At 36.8% G+C, this 19,289-nt stretch overlaps 1 protein-coding gene and 1 long non-coding RNA gene across 7 annotated transcripts in view; one reads left to right on the top strand and one right to left on the bottom strand.

Moving 5' to 3' along the window:
• The window catches only part of LOC137250822 (uncharacterized), a 345,007-nt gene that overhangs the window by 280,303 nt on the left and 45,415 nt on the right, over nucleotides 1-19,289 (top strand). For all 6 annotated transcript variants that reach the window (XM_067784380.1, XM_067784381.1, XM_067784383.1 and 3 more), the window contains one exon: nucleotides 13,923-14,044. In XM_067784380.1, coding sequence (XP_067640481.1) covers nucleotides 13,923-14,044 — 122 coding nt within the window. The remainder of the gene's footprint in view (nucleotides 1-13,922; nucleotides 14,045-19,289) is intronic.
• The window catches only part of LOC137250823 (uncharacterized), a 226,465-nt gene that overhangs the window by 125,720 nt on the left and 81,456 nt on the right, over nucleotides 1-19,289 (bottom strand). The gene's annotated exons all lie outside the window — the stretch shown is intronic.

Here is a 19,289-nt window from a genome sequence, read left to right on the forward strand (position 1 = left end):
TCACCAAGTTTTCCATCAAGCGAACATTCTCGTAGCACACGCCCACCAAAAAAACCTAAAACGTTCCACAAGAATTTTTTCTTACGAGGCTTACGGCATGGGGTCTCACTCTATTTAACTGATCACTCTATTCAAAGCAGAAATACAACAAAAGAGTGCTAGCGTTCTGTACCACCATAAATTAAGAAGACCGGATTCAAGCAGTTGTGTAGCGCAGCCCCCCAACCCAATTCCAATTGTCAATCTCACCCACCAGTGGCGACTCCTCACCGAGAGAGTGCGTTAAAGGACCTAGAAGGGTCAACGTGGTTATATCAAATCGTACAGTATATTAATGGTGCTATTTTGCGGAACGAATCGAACAAATAATCGGCAAGGAACTATCAACATCGATAATACTCCCCAAAACCCTCGGGGAGTTTCTTTGTCACTACAAAAAGAAAAAAAAAAAAGAAGAGAGGATAAATCTACATACAAGTATGCCGAAATGATCTGAAAGATGAGCTGGTGGTATATATCCCTGTAGGGAACGCTCACTTGATCTGCATGGAGTTCCGCTGGACTGTCACCATTGATAAGGAATATCTTCGTTCTCAGCCTACCACACCGAAGATCCTGGGTCTAACCCCCGGACAAACCAATAACAATTACAAAAAAGGTTTTCTAAGCTGAGTCGCCCTTCAGCAGTGATGTGGCAAACACTTCGAGTGTATTTCCGCAATGAAAAGCTTCTCAGTGAAAACTGATCTGCTAGCAGATGCCGTTTGGAGTCGGCGTAAAACATGTAGGTCTCGTCCAGTAAATTTGTAAGAAAAATTAAAAGGCAGCATGACACAAATTGGAAGAGAAGCTCGGCCCAAAGTCGCTATGGATGTATATTGCGCCTTGTATTAACACAATAATAGGAGCAAACCGGCTACTACCCGCTTCCGGCCAAAAGGATTTCATTCCTCTTTTCAATGGATCCACTGTATCATTACAAAACAAGTAATGTCTTTCTATAATTATCCAGAAAATATAGTTTCCAGGACAGCGTCGAACTTAGTATAATTCCCCGCTGCATAGACCTATCAGAAAGAATAATCCCATATCTAGGGAGACCTTAAAGCATTGATCTTATATCGGATGGCAAAAAAAAATTACTTCCGTCTTTGTAGGGTTGACAGCTTAACCCAATAACTCGGACCACGCAGTTATCGTACGTTTAAGGCTTTGCAACACATGGAGCAGGGTATCCAGATATTTTGTCCTGACCGGACTGACAGATCCTCTGGAGTGGGAACCACTCAGAAGGGGCTGGCTTCATGGTCCACCAGAAGCTTATGTACTACCGCAGCCTAAAGTAAGATATACAGAATATCATGTGGAGTAGCTCTTGACACACTTTTCTCTCGATTGCTGTCTTCATTGTGATAGTTCTGTCGCACAAAGTCCGCTCCACTCCTAACCCTAACTGGTCGTTGCCAAAAGCTCCTTCGATATCTAGATATCTAGAAATGCACCCAACGTAATTTTTTGGGATTCAAGGGACCCCTTTATTTATTTTTTAATCGAGAGAAGAGCTTTTTTCAGTGATCCACCTTGCAAACCCTTTGCCGTTCTTGCAGATGAATAAGCGCTCCAAGTTCTATAAAATAATCATCGAAAAAGTGATTGGTAATAATGCTTTAATAGACACATGAGAGCTATTTCTGTCTTCGACACGGAGGCGACTTTTGCCATGCTTCATTACTTTGGTATATTATAAATGATGGCCAGTCAGCGGGAAGAACAACTTTGAAGTTGGGCAGGAAGGATGCCATCTGGCTTCGGAGACTTAGAGGGTTTGAGATAATAAATGAAATAATAAATAAAGAGCCTACCCAACTTGGATTTCCTACAGTTGTATGCCAGATATTCCTCTAGAAACAAGAATCGCCGGCAGTACAGGGACAAGTTTTTACTTAACCGAGTCAACAGCAAAATATGAATTAGTATTATCTTTTAGAATATTCATTGGTCCATGCTATTAAACGCCCAGTTACCATACCTAACCCAGCGGGTTAACGGGTTAGAAAATTCTCGCTGTAGGTATGTCTGTCGTAAGAGCCGAGTAAAATACAGGATTCATGGGGTTTGTATAGCGCAGCCTTTCAAGTTGCCAGCGCAATACATAGCTTCTCCAAACCCAATTGTCAACCTCAGCTATCTGTGGCGAATCCTGTTTCATTAACAGCCGAGGCTCTAGCGACCACGAACTCCTCATGGACAGTTCGCGAGATGGTCGGGCTTGGTACCGGATCTGCATCCGGCAAAGGAGCAGCAACTCGATAACACTCCCCAAAGCCTTCGGGGAGTTTCCATATCGCTACAACAACAACAACAGGGCTTTTTGACAGAACTTACGTCAACCTCGCAGATTCGTTGCGATTTACTCGTTTTTGCAAAATCTTCCTGAATCCCATTTGGCTTTCTTTATTTCTGATATGTATATCCTGCCCTCCCCCCCCACCCCCCCCCCCCCCTTTATAGTGCTCGCTTTCCTTTGTAAGCTCTTTCCTCCTGGATCTATTGAAAAAGGGTCTTCTGGAAGCGTTTAGGTCGTTCCCCTATAAGTTTTCAATGGCAGGACTGTGCAACTTAAAAATAAGAACATGAATTGTAAATGAAAAACTATCGAATGGAAATGGAAATGAAAATAAAAATTAAATAAATACAAGGGTTGATAAACCGCCGCAGAGATTTGGGCCGAACTTCCCTTCCAAGCTTCGTTGTGCCCCTTTTAATTTTCCTACAAATTGTTGGGATGGGTCCTACATGCTTTACGCCGACGCCGGACTTGGAGCACGCTACTGATGTGATGATCATGGCGGCTGCTTATAAATGAGAAAGGATCAGTTGGAAATTCTTTCATAGTAAATAAGATTTGTCAATTGAGTAATTCATTTGATGGAGTTTTACAAACAAATTTTTTCATTATTTAAAATGTTTGAGTTTGAAAACTATTTACTTCCTTTATATTAGGTCGGTTGAATGTTTGCTTTTCATACAAATCTTGCAATCGATTTTTAAGTAACTTCACATTGAGCGACAAACGTGAAACTTTACACATAGGTTAGAACGACGGACAATGCAACAAAAGGAAAAAATCCGGTAGGTAGCTCACGGATCGAAATAATTAAATAAGAATTTGAAAATTTTCAAACCAGCTTTTAAGTAACTTCTCGATGAGCTAGAGACTTGAAATTTCAAACTTAATACAGAGGTCGATGACAGCCGATGACACGATACAAAAAGATTCACTAGGAGGCGCACTGGATGAGATATTTAGCAAATTCATACGAAACGGAGGGAATTTTGGGATTGATTTTTATGTAAGTTCTCATTGAGCTACAACTGTAAAACTTCACAGATAGGATAAGACGCCGAGAAAATTTAAGAAAAGGAGAAAAAAATCCGTTAGGTGGCGCACGGATCGAAATATTTAGATATGAATTTAGAAATTTGGTATCTAGAGCGCTCCACTTTTATATTTTTACTTCTCATAAATATTTTTGCAATTTCTGTCAAAATTTAAAAATCAAAGTTTAGCTAGAATATGTCTTTATATAAGCAGATATTTTTCGCTGATTTTTGTCCATTTATATAAAGGAAGTGCTTAAAATGTTTTATTTTGTTTTATTTTTCTGCCTTGCGAGTTTATCTTCAGAAAATTTATGTCAAAAAACCTCTTAGTATGCCTCTAAACTTACGATTTGTTACTATAAATGACATCATTTTTTGTTGGGTAAACGAATGAGTAAATTTGCTTTGTAAATGGTGCGCTTTCTGCCTGTGTTAGTATTTATTTGTTTTTTTTTTATCAAAATTCGACTGTGCCCATAGTTAATGCTTTTGTGAATCCTTGTTTTAGTTTAACAAACTTTCGAAAATAAATAAAAAATAATTTAAGTCAACATTTCACTGGGTCATAAAAGCACCAACCTATGTGCCTGTGTAGTTGTATGTGCACTTGTAAATAAAATAATATCCAAATAGAATTATGAAAACCATAAAGTTTTAATATCAACTTTTTACTCGCACAAGCTTTTTTACGACGACCTCTTTAAATTCAACTTTCTGAAATAACACATTCGTTAAATTTTTATTATACTCGTACAGAATAATAAATACTTGCAGCACTATTTTTAACATAAATATGTATGTATGCACCTCACTATTAATGCTTGGAAAACTTGAATAAATATGTAGTGGGGGATATTTATTAGACTGGGTTGGCCCCCCTACAAAAAAAAAGTTGCTAATGCCCGCCCCCAAATTTGAAGATTATGTTGAGTGGGTGTCGGGAAAATTTTTTTTGATCCTTCGAAATACAGCCAAAAAGGTTTTTTTATTTGCCGTCCGAATTTTAAAATTGATATGTCATTATTTTGGCTTTGAGAAGCTTCACATTTCCGTTTAATGTCCTTTTAAGCTACGAAGTCGTTTTCACATGATTAGGTCAGCTAACAAAATTTGACCCCCCCCCCCTATTGTATGTTTTTTTCCTTACTAAAGGAAATTGCATAAAAATTCAAGAAAATGTTGCTTTGAAACCATATTACTCAAATAATAAACAAAGAAGTTATAGCCCTTTCAATATTCATTGCAACTGTTATTTTACCTGATTCTTATTATACTTAGACCTGAAACTTATGATATTTTTGGAGGAAAAATTGCAGGGTTTGCATTGAAAAGTTAATCAGGATATGCCAAATATCATGAATAGGGGAAGTCAAAGCAAATAAGTAAGTCAAACCTGTTGTTTCGTATTTATAATAATAACAGTATGCGACAAAATCAACTTTTTTTCTAGGTATTGGACAAAACCCACTTTTTCGTAGAGGTTGAGGCTTAAGTAAACAAAGCACTATCCGTTTTTTTTAGCATCCAAAAAGAGTCTGACTTTTCACTTCGTATAACAGCAGTTATACTAAATTTCTCAAAAAAAGAATCCAGCCATTCTAAAAAGGGAAAAGAGCAGACCACGCCCACATTTTTACTTTTTCAATTTGCTGAACGCGTTAAAAAAAATAAAACAAAATTTTGAAATGTAGAATTTCGTACTTCGTAAGCCGATATCGATCATCGCTGGAGTGCTGGTTCGAATAACACTGCCGCTTAAAAAGCTTTAAAGAGACTTACAAGGTAACAGATATCACCCTGTCTGTCCTGATTTCGCGTTGCTTTTATTGGTATCGAGAGTCACAGAACATACTTTCTATTACTGAAATGCATCCTTACGTGAAAGACCGTGCTTTTAGACAAATTTCTTCACATACGCCTCTTGGTCTGTAAAAAGGTGCTATTGGCGAATGTTTTGCAGCTTTGCAGTCTGATTATGAAGTAATCTACTTATTTTATTATATTATAAAAATTGTCTCCGATTGTGCCGTTTTTACCATACCAAGCTCTGTTTTTCTGAAACAGTTTAATTTTGCCACAATTTTTCCATCTTTTCGGGTAACTCAGAGCAAGTTGTTCTGGGGCTGCGAGTGCTGACTCTAACCATATTTGGTAAAACAATATAATATATAAAAAAAAAAACAAAAATGCAAACTAATTTGTAAAGTTAGCCTTTCTGAAACTGTAGCATATTGTGACAAATATTAGCATCACTATGCTGTTAGTAAATAATCACAACAACAAATACAGTAAGCAGCCAAACTTATGTACATGCACACACATAACCTGCGTCTCGAAGTGTAGAGATATCTCACACACACATGTGGTCATCAGCCGAAGTTGTTACTCCCGCATACATACGCATCTAGCTCAATTAAGAAACAGGAGATACAACAGTTCTAGAAGGTGAAAGGTCTAGACCTTAGTAGAAGTATGCAGACGAGGCAACAGAAAGTATAAAAGCAGCGCAACCACAGGAATGTTAATTAAGTTTGATTTTAATACGCTATTAGTAAGTGATATAGAAGTATAATTGTACTACGCCCAAATTAGACTAAATAAAGACCATATTGCAATGCTGAATATTGGAGTTATTTATTCGGCTGTTCTGTGATACTAACGTTAGCAGAAGGTGCATAATAACCAGGATTTCCACAGAATTCGTTACGATATTTTCAAATCGGGTTCTCCGGCCATTACCTGCATCTTACACATAAATTTTTGTAAACTATTTACAGAAACAAGACGGGACTGTCTTCGGCTATGCCGAAGACTTCATACCTTTCATGAATGCGGCTGAACAATAATCCCATCCCGTTCGTAATCTCCAAATAATCGGATGTATAAGATAAGAAATATATAGATGTACATACCTAAATGACTTTTAAGATAAATATAAAATAAAAAATGGCAAAAAACCCCCTCATCTGAACGATCGGTTGTATGGGATATATATTATATGTATATAGCTCCGATCGAAATGATTGTTACAGCAAATCTTCTATGATATATTAGAAAATATATCACCAAGTTTCACGTTTTTATATTGGAACTAAGGGAGAAATGGCCAAAAATCTTTCTATCTGAAAGATCGGTTGTATGGGCTAGGTATATACATATACATATAGCTCCGATCAAAGTGATTCTTTCAGGAAATCTTCGATGATATTTAGAATAAATATCACAAAGTTTAACGTTTTTAAATTGGAAATTAAGGGAGAAATGGCTAAAAATCGTTCTATCTGAACGATCGGTTGTATGTGATATATATTATATATAGCTCCGATCGAAATGATTTTTTCAAGAAATCTTCTATGATATATTAGAATAAATATCACCAAGTTTAACGATTTTATATTGGAAATTAAGGGAGAAATTGCCAAAAATCTTTCTATCTGAACGATCGGTTTTATGGGATATATATTATATATAGATCCGATCGAAATGATTTTTACAGAAAATCTTCTATGATATATTGGAATATATATCACCAAGTTTCACGTTTTTATATTGGAAACTAAGGGAGAAATGGCCAAGAATCTTTCTATATGAACGATCGGTTGTATGGGATATATACTATATATAGCTCTGATCAAAGTGATTTTTTCAGGATATTTTCTATGATATATTAGAATATATATCACCGAGTTTCACGTTTATACTTTTTAAATTGCGGCAGGAATGATCAAAATCGTCTTATCTGAAGGATCGGTTGTATGGGAGATATATGTTATAGTGGTCCGATCTTACTGGATCCGACAAATATCTAATATAATATAAAAATACATCCTTGTGCCAAATTTCATTGAGATATCTCAAAATTTCAGGGACTAGTTTGCGTTCAAACAGACAGATGGACAGACGGACGGACGGACAGACGGAAATGGCTATATGAACTCAGTTCGTCGCCCTGTTCAATTCGGTATACTTAATGGTGAGTCTATCTTCTATATTTCTCAACGTTACAAACATAGGACCAAAGTTAATATACCATTTCATGTTCATGAAAGGTATAAAAAGGTGTACTTGTACCAAAACTACGGCATCATATTCTGCTAAAAACAGGGAACCAAATTTTGTTTATTTCATATAATATTATTTTTATCTATTGTCAATGTTTCTTCGTTCGCCTTTTTTATACTCAGCTGAACAAAACTCACAGAATATGTTAATAATATTCGCCTAATGGTATTTTGAAATGGCAAAAACGAATCGAGATAACATACATTGATCATAATAATATCATAATCATAATGATCATAAATAAATAAATAAATAAACCCTTAAGTTGTCACCACAAAAAATGGCGAACTTATTCATTTCGTCGTAGAGAACGGTTGGGGATCTAGCTTCAGTTACCATCTTTCACATACCCCCTAAGTACATGCTGCTATCTTCTACACGACAAAGGATGTTAATCTCGACCAGGCTGTTTGGCCAAAAGGAAAGTTAACTTTTTTACCTTAGCCAAAGTAATAATAAAGCTGCTGCCTTGGTTGATAGTTGTGGCACTAACCGGTTGATGCTGAATAATACTCGTTTTCTAATCTGTGAAATTTAATTCAGAATTACGACCAACAACTAAATTTATTTCCCATCTCATTGTGCACGTTGTTTGGCTTAGGGTGAGCTAGTGCCGGTACCTTTTACTTAAAGTTAAATTGCAATAGTTCCACGCTGAGTTCTACTTGAGTTGAGACTACAACCACAGAGCCATCCGCATACTGCCCTGAGTGAGCCGCTAAACGTCTCTGAAAACATGTCACCTTTACGCGGTACGTCATCATTATAGCCTACAATATTTCCCAGTTCGTATGCTTCAAACATTACTTCCGAGTGAGATTCCTTAGCAACTATTAGAGGACGTCACACTACGATGTAACCCACTAACTTTTCTTTATAACTAAGCTACCTACAGATTAAGGATACTTATCTTCTCTTAGAAGCTGTTTAATAAGCGCGAGCTTTCATGCAGTCATGCTGTAATAACAATGACTTATACATTGATATAGTTTAAATATCGACCTATCCCAATAGAAAGGTCGTAACTTAAAATTTTTTTTTTAAAGGACGCCTGTCCGACATTCTGTTAATAAGGCCGTATCTCAGCGAAGTCGTTAATAAAGTCGTATCTCAGGAGGCCGGTTAAAAAGGTTGTAATTGAACTAAAAAAATTTTGACAGAAGAGATATGAACTAAGTATAGTTTCTTTTCACAACTCGTTAACGACTTAACATGCTAAACTATACTGTAGCAGACAAAAAAATCTATATTCTGGTTTTACCAATTTATGTCTTTTGCGAACTGTGAATAGGAAATAAATTAAGTTAAATTCGAAGCTTTTTTGACAAAAAAATATTTTATTCAGATACAACCTTTTTACAGGTCTCCTGAGGTACAACTTTTTAACAACTTCGCTCAGATATGACCCACTCAGCATTTAGGTGATTCAATGTTGAATTGCCCTACATATCAATATAATTTGATTACTCTTTCTGACTAAATAATGAGTTATCATACAATTGAACAAAAGAAATAATCAAATATGAATACTTTTGATGATGAAAAACTAAAGAACTAAAAAGCATTTTTCGATCACTTTTTGGAATCATTTTTGAAGTCCTTTAATGACATATATTTTTTATTTGTGAGCTCTAGGCCTCTTTTAAATAAAACAACTCGGTTTGTTGCTAGTATTTAATTTTCGATATTTCGATCTCAATCTGAGATCATCATCAGGACTGTAATAAAAAACAATAAAAACACACATTGAATTACACATAAAAAACATATCAATCTCTTAAACATAATGCATAAGCGCGACTTACATCTTCCGCTATGATGCAAAGACTAAAAATTGTGAGGAAAAGTGATTATCGAAACCAAAAAAAACTAAACAGAGAGTGTATATATGTAGATAATCAAATGAAATACCGTAATTGTAAACAAAAATTGAGAAACATTTAATGACTATATTTTAATATTTCATAAAAACCAACAAAAAGAATAATCAAATATGCTTACTTTTGATGATCAAAAACTGAATATAGTTTTTTAATCACATTTTGGAATCATATTTGAATCAAATGTGTTTACTTTAGGTGATCAAAAATTTATAATCATTTTTCATTCAGCTTTCTGAATCTTTTATGAATATATTTGTTGACTGAATAATGAATTTTATACTTGTTGAAATTTTACTTTTCATTAAAAATTTTATTTGAAAAGAAAAAATATATAAAAATTGTATTATTTATGCAAAAGATATTCTTCAAGACAAAAATAATGTCTTGATATACCTGGATACGGCTTCAACATCCCATATCGTATCCGTATTTTAAGATGCAGACGATAATGCTGATGTTGGATGTTGTAGTCGCAGGTGTATATCGGTCAAGTTTGTTTACGAGTTATCTGTGGTTCGAATAGCTCATTTTCGGATGCTTTCTTCCCCTGATGAAATAAGAGTATTATGTAGTATCCTATTTTGAATGAGATATGAAGAATGAATGCATTATAACGGCATTCAAAAATCTCAACCAAAACGATTGAAATATATTCACGAATATGATCAGAAAATGACTGTGAAAAGCAGTCAAATATTACTCTGAAACTATTAAAGCTCAATTTTACAATTATATCAAATATGAATAAAAAGCGTTTCGAAATAGGAATCATAAAAGATTATTCAAGAATAATCACATTTATGGTACATTTTTCTTGCGACGATACGTTAATTTTCGAACAGAAAATGCTTTTAAATTTGAACGTTTTTAATCATCTTGGGGTATGATATTTAAATATTTATGATCAAAATTTTCAAAAATGCTGGCTGGGGACCATGGTTCAACTATATACAGGTTGGCTCATCTGTGAAGCAACAAAATATGTCTGTTCAAATTGTCAAAATCTGTGTATTGGTGTTAGTGCGAATGGTATGGAATGGAAACATAAAACTTAGCAGTTTTTGTATGTGTAAGTAAAATGTTGCCAATGTGTTGGTTTCATTTTGAGTTTGCCATCTCCTTTTGACAATCCCTTCGACCATGCAATGACATAAATAAAATCAGCTGATGAGATGAGCCAACCTGTACATAATTGAACCATGCTGGGGACCTTATTACCAGAATGTCTGAGATACGTCCTTCTAAACAAAAATTTAAAGTTACCACCTTTCTATTAGGATAGGTCGATATATAATTTTCACAATACGCAAAATCTTGGAGAAACCCCACTACAAGAAAACGACATGCACCACCTCTTTGTCGACTTCCGAGCAGCTTTTGACAGCGATTTGAGTTCCCTGCAAAGCTTTAACGGCTTTTCAACCTTGTGAATCAGCCTCAGCTTCGTAAGGGTTGAGAAGTACTTTCCGAGTCATTCGAAATAAAAAGAATCATAATGAAAGGCGATTTCTTTACCTGCTGCTGAGGATGCTAATTCAAGTCTACTTTCGATTTCGGCAAAAAAATGTATGTCTGATTCTGAAAACGGGGTTCATACTGATTTTGTGTGCACAAAACTTAAGACCCTTCGAGCTTTTTTAGACTAAACAGATGTGCTGACGGTTTAGAGAAAAGATGTTTTAGCCTCCGAAGTACTCGAAAGAAAAGTTCTTCATAAGAAGTTCTTCATAAGATTTGTGGTCCTATCAGTTATAGCAACGGTGTTTGCCGAAGAAGGTTTTGAGCTTTACTCTGATATGTATAGCGCAAAGCTGGTATCAGAAGAAAGGTAAGACCTCCATTGTCTGGGAAAGGCTGGTGATGGAATGTATCCCCATTGGTGCAATTGTCATCAGTTATACCGAAGCAGGAAAACTTTTTCCGTATTTTTCTTTGTCTGTGGCGACGATTTTTATATTAAATCGTTGTCTTCCAGCGTATCACCTGCGATCATAGGAAAGATTTTCGGTGTTGCCTAAAACTTTGCTAGAGTAAGCTCATTTCGGTACTACTACACCTTTTCCAAGTGTATTTGAGGAGCAACTTTTCTTCAGAGAAGGGCAAATGTATTAGAGAAAAGTGTTAGAGAAATAGGTGAATGAGATTGAGAAAAGGGCAGAGGGCTGTTTCTCAAGGCCAAACGAAGTTGAGATAAGGGCAAATGTTTTTTTGCAATATGAGTAAACGTATTTGATAAAGTGGCAATTGTGTTTGGAAAAGTATTTTATGCATGTTTTTGATCTGTTCTGCCCATTTCTTAAAAATCTTTACCGATATCCCTAACTACATTTGCCCGTATTTGTTTGTCTAAAATGTTGTTCTAACACGCTATACAAAACTAAACCTAGATATGCCTTGCAGTAGATGTTCATCGGTGCGATTACTGCTGGTGCACTGGCAGCCAATGTGTTAAGATGTCTAACGCTCACAAAGCCCCAAAACAAAAAAGTCAACAGCCAACCAATCTCGGACTTTTAATGCATTGTAGAATATCACCCTTTTGTCTGCAATTTCATGTACACTCAGAGAAAAAATCGTTCAAAATTAAGAACATTCGTTGACAAAAGTCTGTTAAGTACATTTTTTCTTAACTGGTGATCGATGGGCTTGTTTTAAGAACAGCTTTTCCAAGAACACCGTTCGTATCTTATGACCAGTTTGGTATTGATGTGTGAACCTTCTGTGCTCATTTCAATCACTACTTGGGCTTGATTTAAGATTTTTCGTTCTCACGCTTCGAGAACGATTTGTGGTCGATTTAACAATTTTCGGTCTCAATTCAAGAACGGTTTTTTCTTCATCATTGGTGGGAGTGGGTATATAATTTTCTCAATTAGTACCCATTTATTTATTTTTTTTTTATTAATAATAAATTTTTTGTCATTAATAAACAATATTAATAACAGAAAAACTATTATTAAAATCAAAAAATTTAAGAAAAAACGCATAACTCATTTTTCATATATTTCACTTATTGAGAAACTCTTCTTATTTGATGATGCAATCTGAATATATACTCAAAATATTTCATAACAAATTTGAGAATTACTTGTGTATATGTGAGTAGAGCTGAACGGAAAATAAGAGTTAAAAAAATAGAAGATAAAAAAATTGTTTTAAAAAACTTCATAGTTTGAATGTGATCGAACTCGCGCCACACGATCGCAACCGCAACATCATAGCCCCTGAGCCACAACAACTGCTTGATAGCTTGTGCCAAATGTTGTATTTAACATTGTAAAGCACACGAATTGTACCGTTTCTTTTTTCTTGAACTCAATTTAAAAACATCGTTCTCATTATTAGAACATTTGTTCATATTTTAAGAACCGCCGTTCTCTTTTCAAGAAAATGGTGTCAGTTCAAGAGCAAAGTTGTTGTTTTAAGAACAGATCGTTCGGTTTTCAAGAACAAAAAAGTAAGAACATGAAAAGCTTGAATTGAGTCCGGTGGTGCTCGATTTTAGAACGGCGTTTTACTCTGAGTGTACACCGTCGGATATGAGGCAAAGTCTGAAGGGACCTTCAAGTAATACTTAATTGTAGCTTTTATTTATGCAACCTTCTAATATTTACGTACAATAAAACCAACAATAATTATGATGTTGATAATAACATACACTGAAAGAAATGGTGCTAGTAAAATCAACAAATCGGTTCTGTTGTTCTGGACTTAACGGAGATTCGGTGAAATTGATCGAATAATGGTTAATTCGACCGAGTTCTTTGTCAAGCGAATAAATTAGTTTAGTCATTTCAACAGAAGAGAAATTGTCGCTCTTAAGTCAAGAAAATTCTGTAAAATTGACAGATTCCTAATCAATCTAACTGATTTTTCTGTTAACACAACTGATCTTACAGGTCATTTCAACGGCGATCAATTGTCAATACATGAGCAAATTTCAAAGAGAATTTTACGCTCACTGCGTTCTCTACTTTGTACTTATGATGATGGTGCCAAGTAGGTCCCTTCCCGCCAATTTGTAAGAAAAATTAAAAATGAGCGCGACGAAAATTGGAAGAGAAGTTCGGCCTAAAATCTCTTCCGAGGTTATCGCGCCTTACATTTATTTACATATTTATATGGCAACGTAGGTGCTTTCATACAAAGCTGTCGTAACAACTTTTTTGTTCATTTGACTACTAAAACGGTCAATTAGAATCAACGATTTGTGCGCAGTTGATTCAACATCTTGTTGCGATGGATACAAATTGACAGAAATTTCGATTGAATTGACCCGTATTTCGGTTAATTTTACCAGTATTTTTCTTTCAGTGTACAAATAACCTTGCCACATGAATGGAACAATATTGAAGCAAATTCCATTGAAAACTCTGCTTATTAAATATAGAAAATATATTAAAAAGTCATTCTATTCTTTCTTATTTTACATTCACTTCTAAATGAATTCATTTCAACTTTGTTATCAACTCAACTCTAACAAAGTTGTGACTTCATTTCAATGTGGTTTTACTGCTGATTCTTTTATGTATTTCTTTTCATTTATTCAATCTTCTATGTGCATGTGTACATATTTTCTTTCATTTTTTTTAGCCACGTCTCGCCGATACCCGACGTGCAGCAATACATTGTGCCGATCTCGACTTGGAATATTATCGCCTGCGGAGCTTCAGCATCACGTCACATGGTGTTTGCAATTTGGGTGATTCCCTACGGTAAGTAAACAGACAATCGTGTCTATAGACACGTGAAGATGTAGTAAGCCAGAAAAAACTGCCCGAATGGGTATGGGAGAGTAGAAAATAACATAAAGCAATCACAGTTTCGTCGACATAAATCTATGTATGAAAGAACATGTACAATACAATACTTACACGCAAGTCTAGGGGGTTTAAGATGCACAGTGAAATGAACATGTACAGTGTAGTAAATGAAAAGCCAAATTTTAAAAGTTATAAAAATTTACAGTGTCAAGAAAATAGCACTACGAACTCAAAAAGAGTTCGCCTTTTGCTGATTTTTGATCTATCAACCAAGAGTTTAGAGAATATTTATTGCCTACCCTTAGCGGATTAGAGGGCCTAGAATATGCACGAGGCAGGTGTGCCTGTTGTAAGAGGCGACTAAAATACCCAAATTATTCAGAGGGTTGTGTAGCCCAATTTATATCTTCCCCAACCCAATTTTCAACCTCACCTAACCGTGGCAAATCCTGTTTCTTTAGCAGCCGAGGCTCTGGGGACCCCAAGTTCCTCATAAATGTATGGCGTGGGAAGGCGGTATGGCCTAAAAGGTTCCAGGCGATTATACCAAATCGTTCCCGAGATGGTCGGGCTAGTAACTTAATGATACTTGTAACCGGAACGTATCGGATCTACATATATCCGGCAAAAGACCATCAACCTCGATAAAGCTCCCCAAAACCTTCAATGAGTGCTCTTATCGCTACAACAACAGCAACAGAATAATTTTTAAAAGAAGAGGTGCACAACTAGCCCATGAGATTGTCAGCTATATCATTTATATAGCTAACAAACGAGGTGAATGTCGATAAAAAGATTTCGCTCCAGTCTTAGCTATTCCTCCGGCTGCAGTTACCTTGAGCAAAAATATAGAAGACAAATTCAGTGAACTGTTTTTTTTTTTTTTTTTTGGACCCGCAATAGATTGGAATTGGAAATGTGTAAAATTGAGAAACTGCCACGCCATTTTTATCGATTGTTCGATGAAGGATTGTTTGTGACCCGTGGCCGATAAACTAATGCAACTTGGACCTTCAACGCAAGTTGCAACCCCTGTAAAATATTGGAAAATGGGGTGACGCCACGTGAATGTATAAAAAATAAATCGGTCGGAGTCGAGGTGGGGTGGTAGCGTGCTCCACCTACTACACCGAAGGTCCTATGTTTAAGTTCCGGAAAAAATTATATCACACATTTAGAAAAAAAATTATTTTCAATTAGAAAAACAAGTTTTTCCAAGCACTGTCGCGGCTCGATAGGGGTTTTTGGCAAACACTCCGATTGTATTTCTGACAGGAAAAGGTTCTCAGTAGAAATTTATCTGCCATACAGCTGCCGTTTGAATTCGGCATAAAACATGTATCGCACCAATTTTTAGGATACATTAAAAAGGAGCACTATGCATATTGGCCTAAAATCTCTTCGGAGGTTATCGCGCCTTGCATTTATTTTTATATTTATGAAATGAAATGGAAAGGGAGATGGGTGTAGGAAAAGGAGTGGGGGTGAGCAATGGAATTACTCATCATAAGTATTAACTAAACAAAGTATAAATAAAATAAATAAATGTAAGGTGCTCCTCTTGATATTCCCTACAAATTGGCCGGACGGGACCTACATGTTTTATGCCGACTCCGAACGGCATCTGCAAGGCAGATGAGTTTTCACTGAGAGCTTTTCATGGCAGAAATACACCCGGAGCGCTTGCCAAACCCTGCCGAGGGGCGACCCCGATTAGAAAAATTTTCTTCTAATTGAAAAAACTTATTTCTAAAATTTTGATGTTGCTTTGCCCGGGGTGCGAACCCAGGGCATACGGTGTGATAGGCGGAGCACGCTACCATCACACTAAAGTGGCCTTCTCAAATAAATAACAAGCTATGAAATTAATTGGTATTCGGAAGTAACCAACAAAATATTGCATTTAAGCGCTTTCCATTTACCACTCCATAATTTGTCCCACCATACTCCCTTTACGACTCCTTCCTTTTCTCATCCTTATCTCCTTTCTCTTACATTATACTTATACTTTTCTCCCTTTTAGCATACCTCACCATGTCCCTCTCCCTTCTCTTCCTCTCGCTCTCATTTCATTATTCCTCTACCGTCACCCCTACTTTTCCTTATCCCTATCATTTTCTTGTACCCTTCGCATCTCATTCTCTTGGTCCTCCTCCCATCTCTCCCTCTTCCCCTCTCATTCTTAATCATTAATCATATATATGGTTCTTTCGAATGGGCCGGTAAATAAAAGTATTGAAAACATTAACGTTATCAAAGGCCTACATAGGTTTCTAATTTCAAGCATATAGTAGAATATGTAGGATTATTTAGAATATGTCTGTCCCTTGACCACTTTTCAAAAGCAATCGCAAATTTCAACAAATGTTGCAATCACATAAAATTTTTAACTTGTGTGATTTTACTTTGGATGAATTTAAATTACTATCGACAATCGCTTCTGAATATTTGATTGCAAACATGTTTTGCATACAATCGTTGATTGTACAGTCATTGATTGTATAAAAATTTCAATCTACAATCATTTCTATATATTAGATTGCTTTGATTATATATTGTAACGAATTTTCTGCAAATCCTCTTATTTGCAATCCTCTGCTAAGTTCGAATCACTAAACTGTTGAATAAATAAATCCAATATTGAATAATGGAAAAATGGCCTTTATTAAAGTACTTCACAATAACACTTATACTTTGCTACTCGCTGGCTTAATAACCAAACTGATAAAATAATAATAATAATAATAATAACTCAAATTAAACTCTACTATTGGCCGCCAGATCGCGTGCTTAATCAATAACTCATTGATTGCTCAACTCAAACTGAATCACTTCTTACTCGCCTGCACCGCTTTTATAGTTTACGCTGCATACTTCTAGGCTCTTCGATTTCCAGAACTTACTAGTTTGTTTCGGCTACAAAATCGCCAGCCACAACTACGTGCACAAATTATTGCTCTCTCTTGTGACAACTCAGATAAGATATATGCATGTGTTTGTGCATTGCCGCTCCGCTGCTCGTTTACGTACATGTGTGTAGACGCAATTATTTATTCGTTTATGTAGATGCAAATGATTGAATTATTGATGCGAATGTTTGTAGTTTACAGTCTCTCGCACACACATAGGCGTATAAGTAAATGCATCTGTGTGTAACATCTCTTTCGGCTGCCTTATATATGTGTATACATGATTTGATTATTGACGTAAATACTGCTTGGCATGGCCTTAGCATTGCCTTAGTGATGGTATAGCTTAGTGATGCTAATATCCGTGACACTGCCCTCCACCTAAGTCTGATCGTCGCGATCAGACAAATCTCTCGATCTAAACGCTGCTAATCTCTCCGAATGAACCACCCTTCTATTTCGTGGTTTCCCAGTGGTTTGTATGCGGTAGATGGTATCACTGATCTTCTTCACAACTTTGTACGGGCCTTCCCAACTGCACCGAAATTTGGCTGGAACACCTTTCCGCCGGTGAGGGTTGTTTAATAGTACCAAATCTCCCTCCAAGAAACCTTCCGAATTAAAGTTCTTGTCATGCCAGTGTTTCATCTTACTACTCATTACTCTGGGCCGTTCCTTCACACTCTGTTGTTTGGTCAATAAACCCCTTCGTAGAGCTTGCGCTGGACGGATTTGCTTTGCATAATCGGTATCGTTTCCACATTTCACAACAGTAGTGCGCTCCGGCTTGAAACTACCCTCGCATTCTTTCTTCATTTTAGTACGTCCGTTAGGGCTTTTCAATGCCAGTGTTTTTCTCACAGGTACCTTCGGTTTTGATTTGTTTGGCCCATTTGTTCCATCAACCTTTACCTTTGAATTTCGTGGCCTTCGTCGAGTCTTCTCCACCAGTACCCGATTACTGCTGAACCCTTTTTCCAAACTAAAGTTAAGTGGCACATCTTGGTTCTCATAACGCATCACCCTTCTCTGCGTATCGATCTTGATGTCATGGTCAACCAAGAAATCCACTCCCAATATAACTTCATCAACAATCTCCGCCACAACAAATTTGTGTAGAACCATGACCTTCCCAATCAATACTTCACATATCACTTTTCCCTGAACTTGGTTATACTCGCCAGTGACCGTACGCAACTTTGCTCCAGGTAACGGTTTTACTCTCCTGTTGACCAAGTCAGATCGGATCAAGGAATGAGATGCGCCCGTATCTACAGTCAGTACTCGTTCTTTGTCATCCACATTCCCTCTGACGGTAAGACTGCTCGATTTTCTACCAATTTGCGACACAGATATCACAGGGCATTCAATAGCTGGATCTAGCTCTCTACCTCTTACTCGCTCTTGCTCATCTCCTCCAGTTTTGCGTTTACGACCACCAACATTGTTGGAACTATTAAGACCAAGATCGCAATGACGTGCTATGTGACCGGACTTCCCGCATTTGAAGCATTTGATAACTTTTTCACTTCGCTTTTGCGATCCTTTCAGTGCCTCCAATATTGCGTCTACCCACTCTGGCCTTTCTACTTCCACACGGCGTGCTTTGAAAACTGGCTTACACAGAAGCGACGCTGTTTCCTGAATCAGAGCTTGTAACACCGTTTCTGCGAATGTTGGCTTTGGGTTTGCGTATGTAGCTCGCTTTGTTTCGACGTCCCGTATGCCATTTATAAAGCTCTGAATCTTTACCCTTTCAGTGTATTCCACGGGTGCGTCCGCATTCGCTAAATGTGCTAGCCTTTCAATATCCGACGCAAACTCTTGTAATGTTTCACCAGGCATCTGGAAGCGGTTCAGCAACTCCATTTGGTATATCTGTCTCCTATGCTCAGTTCCGTATCGTCTTTCTAGAGCGCCCATCAATGTTTCGTAGTGGTTCCGCTCGTACTCTGGGATGGTCTGTAAGATTTCCGCAGCTGGTCCTTTTAAAGCTACGAACAATGCAGCAACTTTATCTTCAGCATTCCAATTGTTCACTGTTGCGGTCTTCTCAAATTGTAGCTTAAAGACCTGGAAAGGAACAGAACCGTCAAATGATGGTGTTTTTACCTTTGGATTACTCGTTGAAACTGCTGGGCGATTTAGTTGCAACTGCTCGATACGTCCTCTCAAAGCATCCACCTCGGCCTCGATCTTTTCTTTAAACTGTAAAATTTTTGTATCTTGCGCCTCCAACTTCGAGGAAATACGTTCTTCTTGCTCTTCCAGTTGAGCAGAGATCTGCG

Source organism: Eurosta solidaginis, chromosome 4 (genome assembly GCF_040869045.1).
Source record: "Eurosta solidaginis isolate ZX-2024a chromosome 4, ASM4086904v1, whole genome shotgun sequence".
Lineage (NCBI taxonomy): Eukaryota > Metazoa > Arthropoda > Insecta > Diptera > Tephritidae > Eurosta > Eurosta solidaginis.